Below are 11759 nucleotides of genomic sequence, written 5' to 3'. Positions count from 1 at the left end.
GAAGCTGATTGGATTGAGGCGGGACACCCGACCCCCAACTGGACCTAGTCCTCCATTTTATCCACCATCTACTGGGATGTTTAAACCTGTTCGTCCACATTTCACCCTGCTGTCTGTCTCGACTACAAACAAAAGCCTTTTGAGTTTCGTAAGACCGAGACAATTGGAAACATCTAGATCCCCATTCGTAGTTTGGTGGGTGTTAACCTGCTCTTTTCTTTTTTTTACCTTCATCCGCCAATCGGGAGGGCGCGAGACTAAGTTAGTTCAGTGTTGTTGGCACGAGCTCTGCGCGAGCGCGCACGCTTTTAATCAAGCTTTTAAGTTTTAAATCCGAGTCTTAAGGCAGTTTGGTCCTACATAATTCATCTTTAGATCGGTAAAGTGAACTGAACACATCATGGTGACGCTGACAGCGATCGTAGCGCCTCTCGGTCGGCAGATACACAGACATCTGGTGAATCATGTCAGAAGTCAGCGCTGGATACCTGCTCGGGCATGCAACCTGAGTGCATGCTCCAGCAAACTAGCCCTGAGTCAAGGTTAGTGCATTTTTTGCTATAAGGTTTTACGAAGTTTTGCGTTATGTAAATAGTCCCCCCTCCCCTTATTGTTTGGTCTTTTGATGAACCTTGTGCACTATTTTCGATTCTCTCACCACTAGGTTTTATTACAGATGTTATAATGCAATTTATGACTGGGATGATGATTATGGAGTCACAGTGTGTATGTTTATTATCAGTGACAGCGCCCTCCTGAATGACTTCCGGGTTTTGAATGACAGAATGTTTACATGAAACACGATGGTGAATGATCACTGCATTGATTATGTCAGGACAGCTGCAGTAATGCGTTGTGCATCGTTTTTGTGGGGCAAATAGCCTACACCTTGCGTGGTATCATTTTGGATGTATTATGAAATAACCCCATCCTTTTACATCGTGCTTTTACATGTTTTACATGTCACTGTTTTTTCCACAGGCCACGCCCACAAGGTATATGGGCCATGTTTATGATGTCTGCAGAACATTTCTTTGAAAACAGCCCTGAAGATGCAATATAAGTCACAAGTTTTTGTCTGTAAGAGCTTTTAAAAATATAGTTTTATCAGGTTGTAGGCAAACCAGGCAAATAAAGAACATTAAACGGGGGCCTGAAACTCATAAAAGTGTTTTTTTTAATGTAATTTTTGCAAGAATGAGTTGGACACAAGGTTATAATTTTAGGCTAAACAAAGCTGTCTCTCAGTGGGAGTTGTTATTTATAAACCTAGAGTTCATCATTTTTGTAATTGGTTTGCACGCAAGAAGTATATAATGTATAAAAATGTCCTATTCTTGAATATTATTATAACTGTTGTATATGTTTGTACTCATATCTTTACCATGCAATTAGTAGTTGCTTATAGCTTTCATTTCTATTGTGTAGACCTTATCTTATCTGAACCCGATTAGTTTATCAACGCATAAAGCCAGTCTTTTCCGATATTAATTGTTTAAGCCACCACATTGAAAGCCTGAAGTTGAAGTTAAATAAATAAAGATTAAATACAATGAAACAAATGAAAATGAACAAACTTGAAACTAAGAATGAACAATACGTCTACAGCATTCATTAATCTTAGTTAATGTTAATTTCATAATTTACTAATTGTTTAAATCAAAAATATTTCTTAACATTAGTTAATGCACTGTAAACTAACATGAACAATGAACAACTGTATTTTTATTAACTAACATTATGAATAAATACTGTAACAAATGTATTGCTCATTGTTTGATCATGTTAGTTAATGCATCAACTAATGTTAACAAATGAAATCTTATTGTAAAGTGTTTTTAGTTATTGTGGTCTGACATCTACATGGTTTTGGTAATGAAAATTACAGAGTAAACATCCCAAATCAAGTTTATTACAAAAGTTTATTTTAATTTACATTTAATCAAAGACTAAGCTTAAATAAGTATGTCTTTTGAGATTTTATAAGAGTTATAGTTAGAACCTATGCTGTGTTTGCTTACCACAAAATGTGTCAGGACAGTTATAATCCCCCTTTTACTAGACCACTTAAATAGTGGACAGGAATGAAAGTAAAGGCCATTTTAATCTCATGAAAGGCCCGTTGGTCACATTCTCTGGCAGATTTAATTCCTTTTGTTGAATCTAGAGCATGTGACCACAATATAAGCAGTTATTGTGTAAGAAGAGCTCCGATGGCAAACCTTGCTGTATGTAGGAACTTGTGTTCAGGTTTGCTCAAGGATTGGCTATAACATTCCCAACGCAATGTCTATTCATAAAAGTGGCATACAACTCTGCTGACTGTCTTCCTGTTAAGCGTTACAGTCAGTTTTTCCCTGACATTCCAAACGTCAGGGTTTTTTTTTCTTCTTCTTTTGAGTTATCGAGTCACAGGAGGAAGCATTATTTTCTTTTTGACTTTTACTTCTCTAACACATTCCAGAAGGACGGCTCGTCGGCTCTTGGTGCCGCTTTGCGCTGGATTTATTTTTGCTGCTTTTTTCCTGTTGGGATTTTAAGCATTTAATTTTAGAATCAGAAAAAATGTATAACGCAACATGTGAGGCTGCACTGTGTGCCATAAAATGTAGGTTTATGTGATCTATCTATCTATCTATCTATCTATCTATCTATCTATCTATCTATCTATCTATCTAGTGTACTATATGTTTTATAAAGCATTTTTATTCAGCTGTTTTTGTCATATTTGTTGTAAAAAGCTGCATACATTTTCTGAAATGTCTTGTGCTGTTGTTAGACTGTCTAAAAGCCTAGTGTGCTGCCTGTCTAGACAGCATTTTGGAGCATCATGCTTGTTTTTGCACATTTTTAAAACTTTTTTTATTGCCAAAATGCTGCTTAGATTGCTAGGTTTCCTTATCCTGACCGGTCATTCTCTCCCCAGTACATCCGATGTGGCAGGGGCCGCTTGCCATTCCCGGTGGAGATCGCCAGTCACCTATTGACATCGCGGAGCGTAGGAGCGTCTTTGATCCGCAGCTGAGACCGCTGAAAGTGCAGTATGACCCGAGAACCTGCCAGCAGATCTGGAACAATGGCTACTCTTTTCTGGTCGAGTATGACGACACCACTGACAAATCCAGTAAGTCATCTTCACTGTCTTAATGTTAAAATTTGCTATGGTATCCATAGTATGTTCGGTACTACGGAAGTACTGTCATCTATAAAATAAATTAAATTGACTTTAGTTATAATAATTAATTATGGTTTTACAATAGTAACTTTATATATTACTTTGGTGGAGGCTTTGCTTCCCTTATTTCAAGTAGGAATTTCCTATGTGAGCTTGGTGAAAATGTTGGTACCAAGAACAAAACAAAACATTTTGTTTTACAAGTTTTGTGAACTGAAATGAATCTCTTTCAGCTCTGAAGGGAGGACCACTGGAGGATCAGTTCAGACTGTGTCAGTTTCATTTCCACTGGGGAGAGAACAACACCTGGGGCTCTGAACACTCCATAGACCGCCGCCTTTACCCTGCTGAGGTACCCTTACGTAAGATTTCAGTATATTTTAAGGATTTATATAGCAACGAAGAATGAAAAATTACTTAGTGTCTGACTTAGCCATCTGGATGTCATTTTTTTACAATGAGGAAGCATTTCTCTATTGCGAAATAGACAGAGCTTCTCTATAATAGAGGCGGAGACTTTACCGTAAAATCTGAAAGATTGTCACCTCCATGAATACATGGCACTAACCCTTGAAAAGTTCTGTACTTTTCAACTCATCGTAGCCAGTTACATAAGGAGGCATGTGTGAGTGAAAAAGCCCAGTTTGCGCCGGTGAGAAGAATGTGACCTTGTTACGGCTCTCTACACTCCTTTAGCTTTACTGATATGTCTGTGTGAGTGCGTGTAACAAAGAAAGCTCAGATTTCAGCCCTGTAAATGGATCCTCTATTGCGTAAAGTGCTTTTATTCCCTCCTCCTCGGTTCAATCTAATCGTGCCAGAATGAATGGAGGACTGTCAGATTGTACGGATGTTGGTTTAAGCTATCACGGCACTTCAAAAACACAAAACCCTGCTATGTTCAACTGCAGGATTGTGTAATCGTAACCTGAAAAAGCACAATGGAAAAAGAGCCCTTAATTATAGTTCATATTAGCATGAGTGTGTATCTGGTTTGTTTTTTCACAGCTCCATATTGTTCACTGGAACTCTGACAAGTACAGTTTGTTTGAAGAGGCTGTTATGGAGGATAATGGACTAGCTGTTATTGGAGTCTTTCTTAAGGTACTGATGTGTGTGATTGTTCTCAAACTTCTTGGATCTTTAAGCTTAGTAGGCCTTGTAATTAAAAAGTAAATTTGATTTGGTATTTTCACAGATTGGAAAGAGGCACGAGGGTCTACAGAAACTGGTGGATGCCTTGCCAGCAGTCAGACACAAGGTAAGGCATCAGATATTGTGTTTTGTACACATTGGCATTGTTGTGAGTCATAAACTGAGATTAAGAACCTCAGAGCATGATATTTTGGAAACCGAGGGTAGTTAATCTTGTTGCATACATTTTATTTTACAGTCTTGCAGTACGTAATATTCTCATCCTTTGTCACCCAGGATAGCTTGGTAGAGTTTACCAAGTTCGACCCTGCATGTCTCCTTCCGGAGAACATCGATGACTATTGGACATACGCAGGTTCTCTGACCACTCCTCCTCTTACTGAGGCGGTGACATGGCTTGTGATGAAACAGCATATTGAAGTCAGTCACGATCAGGTAGGAGGCTGATATGAGACAGGAAATTGAAGGAATATTTTCCTCAATGGCATATTTAAAGAAATAAAAAATGAAAAATGTTCGTGGACATTACGCACACCGACAAGGCAGTCAGTTGATCTTAAAGTCTTACTGTAAAGTAATTAGCGACAGATCAGTTCTTCCGTATTGTGACGTATTGTGAGTGAAACGAATTATCGAAAGAAAACAATGTATCACGTGGACTGTTCAATCCATCGGTTGTTGTTGATTGGATGGAGGCATATCTGAATGCGAGCTTACAGTTGATTGTAAAAAAGGGGTGGGGTTTAAGCAGACTAAATGATAAATCAGCCAAATCCAGCCTCAGTCAGTCAGTCAAACGCATGGATGAATTGTTCACAAGAGCATTAAGATGCATTTAGAATTTTTTTTATGCCGATTTGAATGAATACCCTTTATAGCAAAAACAAATAAACGTGGTCTTATGCGATTGTCAATGTAAATTACTGCAGCTAAATTCAAGTGTGATTGTGCAGTAAAATGTCATAGTGTTACATCCAAAACAGTCATGATATAGTTTATATGACTATTTTCCACCTTCTGTCTAACCTTTAGAATTAAATGGTCAGTTTTTGCTGCTGCAACTTTAAGAAACACCTTCTTCTAATGTAAAATTAGCATTAAGTGAATATGTTCTCCATCTCTGCTTTAGCTTTGCTGTTGTGCCTGTCCAGTATTGTTTTTTTAATGCTACCTCTTTGCAAAGCCTCTATTAGATTGTGAAAGGATCTAAAAAAAAAAAAATCTCTATAGACTGTAGTGGCAAACAATTTTCTAATACTGAATAAGAGACAAACAGGTATCAATTGTCTTTAACAATTATTTATTCCCTTGCAAGGAAAGGTCAGCAGTCATACAGTCATAAGTGCCTGCAGAGTGTGACAACGAGTGGGGGGTATTCTTTATTCTTTATAGTTGTTCCTCCCCCAAGGTTGTTTTCCAGAGGCTACCATCAAGATACATCTTAGCCATAACAATTATATTGTTTAGATTTGTCTATTATACTTAATCATATTACACCCTTGAATGGAGACTCTCTGTCTCGGTCATACATTCAGTCACATTAACTTTTGTCCGGTCATATACAAGGACATACACATACGTATATTCATAAGGGTATGTATCAACATTACATTCATCTGATTATCAATCATATTTCTAAGATTCTATGAATATAAGAAAATGCAAACATATAGAACATATTAAATTTCTTCCACAAGACCCTTTTCACATTTCCAGGGTTTTCAGAAGTCGTCGTAGTTGGGTAAACTTCTATAGTGGTGAACGGGAGACGAGATGTTGATAATTGTGGAATCTCGTCATCACACTCTGGCAAAATGGTCCATTAAATTGTAAAAGATGTGTAGGAACAGAGGAGGGTTTGAGAAACGTTTGCATTTAACCCTTAATCGCTGTTAAAAAAGGATAACACTTAAGATGTTTGGGGTCATTTTGACCCCAAACTTTTAAAGAGCGATTGCATAAGGAAATATACATTTTTTAAATGGAAAACTCTATATCATTTTTTTTATTTACTTCTCAACTATACATTTATGCTGTGTTTTTGTGGAAATTTTGAAGTTTTTTACCTATTTACTGCACAATTACATAACTAGGCCATAAATTGGCTCATGAAAAAAGATTTTTTAAAGAAAAAATCACTTAAATGATGATCTTAATTAAATCTAAATAGTTTTTTGCTTGTTCCATGTTGCATATGTGACATTTTTCAGATTTATGCCAGTTTAGTTGATTTTATTTGCCAATTTCTATAAAAATGCTCTCTGTTGCAGTGACATACGTGTGTATTTGTGTGTGTTTGTGTGTGTGTGTATGAGATAGAAAGTTCGTTCCACTTTGGGTTTATGCTCTAGGACCAGACCTTTATTTAAATGTAATTTTTTTTAGATTTATGCCAGTTTTGTTTATTTTATTTGCCAATTTCTGTAAAAATGCTTTCTGTTGCAGTCACATAAATGTGTGTGTGTGTGTGTGTGTGAGTGTGAGTGTGTGTGTATGAGATAGAAAGTTCGTTCTACTTTTTATTTATGCTCTAGGACCAGACCTTGGTTTATTTGTAAAAATTTTCAGATTTATAATGGATTTACTTTTATTTTTTTGACAAACAAATTTTTGACAAACAAAATTTTAAAAAGTCATTTTTTTCATTTTCCCATTCATTTTCAATGTGGGGTCATTTTGACCCCAAACAGCTTAAAAGGTACCTTTTTTTTTTTACACACCTTTAGAACAACCAAATCAAGCCCAGTTTTTTTGTGCATGTTTAGATAGATTATTTAGGAAAAGTCACAGAGTTTCAGAGTTTCCCCTGAGATGAAGGTAACACTTTTAAAAAATGAAGGAAAAGTCCATTGGGGTCATTTTGACCCCAAACAGCGATTAAGGGTTAACGCTAGTCATTAGTTCTTCTGGTGTTTAGGAATAATAGTATGGTATATATTCTGCTTCCTTTTGACGTCAGAAAGCTGTGAAAGATCAGAGCAATTTTGATTTCAATAAATGTAAGATGTTTGTGTTCTGAAAGTCTGCGCAGTGGGCTACATCAAACTACCAACAGCTTATGAAAGCTATGAATTTAAGCTTCGAGTCACCTCACACTGGAGGTTTGGACTCTGCTGGGAGTCTTGTTTGTTATTCCGACTTCATGTTCCACCGCTCCATGGTAACCTGGGAAGTGGAACGGAAAAGCTGACCGCAGACATCTGTTTTCTCTGTTCACCCTGTTTGTCTTTTACATATAATCTCCCTTTTTTCTCTCATTCTAAATACCAATATTTGGATGTTTTCTTTTTTTAAAACTTTCTCTCCTATTCTTTTTGTTTCTCTTTCTCTCAGTTGGCAGTGTTTCGAAGCTTGCTGTTCACGTCGGCCGAAGAGCAGGTGCAAAGAAGTATGGTCAACAACTTCCGCGTTCAGCAGGCTTTGAAGGGGCGGACTGTGCGTTCTTCGTTTTCCCCCTTCCTCCGAGATGATCCCCCAATGGAGTAGCAACACAACTCAGTGACCTTATTCACATCCAAATCACAAAAAGACTCATCAGTCACTTTATTATGGGGTTCTGATATCCGTATGGTCTTAACTGGAGTTTGTAAACGTTTTCACCATTTCCAACCAGGCATATAGGTATAGATTGGAGAGATTCCGTTGAAAGGGATTAGCAAAGATATATATAGTTATTGAAAGAGTTTATTCCTCTGTCAAAAGGTTCATCCAATTCATCGTCATTTTGCTGTATTTGTACAAGTATTGAAAAAAATACTAGAATTCAAGAAATTCTAATTTCAGAATGAAACACGCACATTTCCTCTAACTTTAGTGGCAAGGGGTGTCCACGTTTGACAAACTGCCCCCTCTTGTGGATCGCTGACAGAATGCACATGTCTTGTTTTGAGGCATTAGACCTTGTAAAGGTTTTAATTTATGTATACAGTAGTTTTAGTTTAGTGGTACACTTACCTCGTTTGCTGCGAGGGAGTTTTATTTTATGCATGATACTGCACAATGCCTTTCACTTTTGATTTGTTTTTAGATGCTAATAAATAATCTAAAGTATTTTCAGTAAATCTAATACACATCTAAAGAGAAAATCTGAAATATTTAAAGGCTCTACATTTGAGCATTGCAGTGTAATGAGACTTTAATATAAGACTATAAATAAGAACTATAGCCTTTATAAAAGGTGCACAAGACATTTAGAAATGTAAAAAGAAAAGGAGTAGATTAATGCGCACAGTTGTTTAGTGAATATGCATTACTGTAGTTGCTATGTGCTTCAGATTTCTGCAAAATAGGTTATCATCCCTAGTGCCTTTTGCATTGGACATAATCTCTGATTAGTTCTCCATTGCTCTCATTTAATCAATGTAATCTCTCATGAAATCTGATCAACTGCACAAGGGGTTGGCCATATTTGCCTTTAGGTCAAATGTGCCTCCAAATCTCTTACAGTTTTTGTTGTTCTCATGATATCACAGTCGTATTTGTTCATCTGTGGATCTTGAAAGTGTATTTATTTAAAAAAAACAATAACAGAGAAACTAGTCTTTATGTGAGAACGTCTTGTAAAATGTATTTGGGAGCACCTGGATGTGTCTTTCCACTATTTCATGAAACACCTTTCAGAGAGGAACCTGTTTTTCGAGCATGTATGCTCTTTTAAATTCCTCCACTAGAGGTGGACATGAAACCAGACACAATGTAGAAATGAGATCTACAGTAAGACCAACTGATTGTTATACTTCAATATTGGTGCATTCCGTTTTCCTTGTCTAAAATATGCTGCAAATGCAATAAGACTGAAACAGTTAAAAATGAGACACTAAAATTGTTAGAAACATCCAGGACCTCATATGTTAAAAACGTGCAAATGAATTTTGCATTTACATCAATGTTTTTAAATTGATGATGATAATATTTAGAGGATGGTTGAAAAGTAACACGGGAGCTGCAGAAGTTCAACACGCTGACGGTCTCTTTGTGATGGCTGAATATCAATGCTCTTGTGTAAGCTGTCCCTAAAGTGGCCTCTCATTTGAATGGGCCACCTGGTATTTTCCCTATTGGGTTCATGGTTGAAATTCAAAGAAATACTAACTAGACTGGAAAGCTGGATTTACACTGTACAAACTTTAGGTTACAGGGAGACTGGGATCCCTCCCCTCCACCTGCCCAATTCTTTAGTACACTCTCGGAGTTGTGAACATTCTTTCACATTAGGAGGTCCTGGAACAATGTTTTCTCATTGAAGCAGCAATGAATAGTGTGTGAAGACACCTTTTGTTGTTGAATTTGAATTATGCAGTGAACGAATTACGGTTTGAGGTTTCTTGGATACTTTTTGCTGTTGGCATTGAGGGCCATGTTGGCCATGAAACACAACTGTTTTTGTTTTTTTCCTTCACACCCATTGATAGGATTTGCCTCTGTTTTGTCTTTTTAAGTAGCTTGAGGCTTGTTACTTTTAAGGGAACTTAATAAACGTGATTTAACACTAAATCTAGTTTTGTTTTATAGACTTATAACCTGGAATCATTTACGTAACTGTCACTTATGCTGCCTATTATACATTGTATGATGCAAATGTATGCAAAACCTTATGATTTCATTCTTGTATTGTGTGCAAACACTGTATTATTTGTTGTAAGTTGTATGAGATTTTGTAGGAAATGGAAATGTCTTTTTTTGTATTTGGCCCATATTTGGTTGATTTTCAATTTGTTTTACTTTTGGGTGTATGCAAGCTTGTGCCCTGGGGATTTAAGCAGGAAGAGGGTGGTGCCGGAGGTTTATGGGGGCCCCGTCCCAGCAAGTGTTGTTGCACCAGGTGCTGGTTAGGTCCCGGATCAGCTGCGCTAAAAAGTACGTGTTTTGGCAGATTTAGCCTATATAGACCTTTTTTTTGTCTGAAAAATTATATAAAACAATCTTGAGCCAAATCTTCAGGGGTGGACTGTGTTACGCATAATTCCTTTAAACTATTTTAAAATGCATTCAGTACACTCTAAAAACTGCTGGGTTGTGTTAACCCAATGTTGGGTCAAATATGGACTAACCCAACGTTGGGTTAAAAAATGCACTTTAAAAATGGACAAATTGCATTTTGAACAAAATCAAAAATGCAATTTAAAAATGGACAAATTGCATTGGTTACATTAAAAATGTAAACCAACGGCTGGTTTTGTCCATTTTTAAATTGAATTTTCAACCCAATGTTGGGTTGGTCCATATTTGACCCAACATTGAGTTAACACAACCCAGCATTTTTTAGAGTGTACTCTTGTATGAAATAACTGTTTTATATTTAAACCTTTAATCAAAAATGAATTCACAGTGGTGCATAAGTAACTACATATTATTAAAGCTTTCATGACCAAATTTACCTGAACTTCTCAATTGTTACGTTTACATTTTAATGGCTGGTTACGGAGTGCCACTCAAGAAAGTGCATTTTTAGAATTTTTTAAAGCTGTATTTACAAAAAGAGAATAAATAAAGCTTGTTGTAGGATAATTCTATGTTATCACAGAACTGTTCCCTCTGCTAAGTTCTCCGTCAACCAATATGAACCTTTTTTAGGAGTGTTCTCAAAGGTAAACACCCTTGTACTCATTTCATAACCATGGTCCGCTATCTATTGACCTTCCTTAAAAGTTATGAAGATTTCAGGCAATAAATCTGAACCAGTGGAGAACAATTTTCAGATGAGTTTGGGGCTAGACGGCACCTTAAAAATCAAGAGACCGAGAATAAGGCCCGGGGTGTGGGTGTTTGTAGAGGCTGGGGAATCTGGATTGAGTTTTGTCTCAAACTTGGTTCAAAAAGATTCCGTTCCATGTTTGTTGTTCTTGGCTGCATGAGTTATAAAAATGGGACGAGACACTGGGTTTTCGCGTATCCCAAACACACCATGGTTTCCCATCATTGTGTGAGAGAATTTAGCAACATGCTCTTTGAGCTCAACAGGAAAAACAAACTACAGAGGTGAACTGATTGAAGAGCAGGAGATCAAGACGACGACTTTGGAAAACCCTGGAGATGGTCGCGGTTTAGATGAAGAAAGATGTTCTGCAACTGTGGACTAGCTCAAGGGATGGTGGATGCTGGTGTCTTCTGAGATTTCAGGCATCCATTATTGAATAGAAGTCACAGATGAAAGCTTCTAATATGAGGCTTCTTACTATGGTTTAGTTCCTGTGTTTTTGCAGGTTATTTTAAGACAAAAAGAAAACTCCATTCAGCTTTCTATAAACAGGAACCTACGGCTTAAAGATGTTTCTCAGAACTCCAATCAAGCTGTTTTCCTCTTTAGATCAAAGTGTTTTGACCGTTGGTTGAATTGAAAAAAGTTAACGTTTCAAACCAATCAATTGAGTGTTAATTTCAGATATTCACAGAGAGAATGTCAGCACTGAATATCCCCAAAGTTACAAAT

General features: G+C 36.9%; 1 protein-coding gene across 2 annotated transcripts; it reads left to right on the top strand.

Moving 5' to 3' along the window:
* On the top strand, positions 1 to 9823 carry ca5a (carbonic anhydrase Va). 2 transcript variants are annotated; one of them, XM_084396720.1, is made up of 7 exons: positions 1 to 542; positions 2927 to 3124; positions 3409 to 3527; positions 4184 to 4279; positions 4374 to 4436; positions 4607 to 4765; positions 7664 to 9823. In XM_084396720.1, exons 1-7 carry the CDS (start codon positions 401 to 403, stop codon positions 7814 to 7816), a joined length of 930 nt encoding a protein of 309 aa, XP_084252846.1. In that variant the 5' UTR covers positions 1 to 400; the 3' UTR covers positions 7817 to 9823. The 2 variants fall into 2 exon arrangements, with proteins under 2 accessions (XP_084252846.1, XP_084252847.1); XM_084396721.1 differs by lacking the exon at positions 1 to 542 and adding an exon at positions 2213 to 2608.
* Positions 9824 to 11759: the final 1936 nt, after the last annotated feature.

This window comes from Rutilus rutilus, assembly GCF_951802725.1.
Source record: "Rutilus rutilus genome assembly, chromosome: 23".
Classification (NCBI taxonomy): Eukaryota; Metazoa; Chordata; class Actinopteri; order Cypriniformes; family Leuciscidae; genus Rutilus; species Rutilus rutilus.
This window is presented reverse-complemented; position numbering and strand designations above follow the sequence as displayed.

Coding starts and splice junctions, on each gene's coding strand:
- ca5a (XM_084396720.1), top strand. CDS start 401: ATGGTGACGCTGACAGCGATCGTAGCGCCTCTCGGTCGGCAGATACAC. Junction 3,125..3,408: donor CGACACCACTGACAAATCCA/GTAAGTCATCTT, acceptor AATCTCTTTCAG/CTCTGAAGGGAGGACCACTG. Junction 4,280..4,373: donor TTATTGGAGTCTTTCTTAAG/GTACTGATGTGT, acceptor GTATTTTCACAG/ATTGGAAAGAGGCACGAGGG.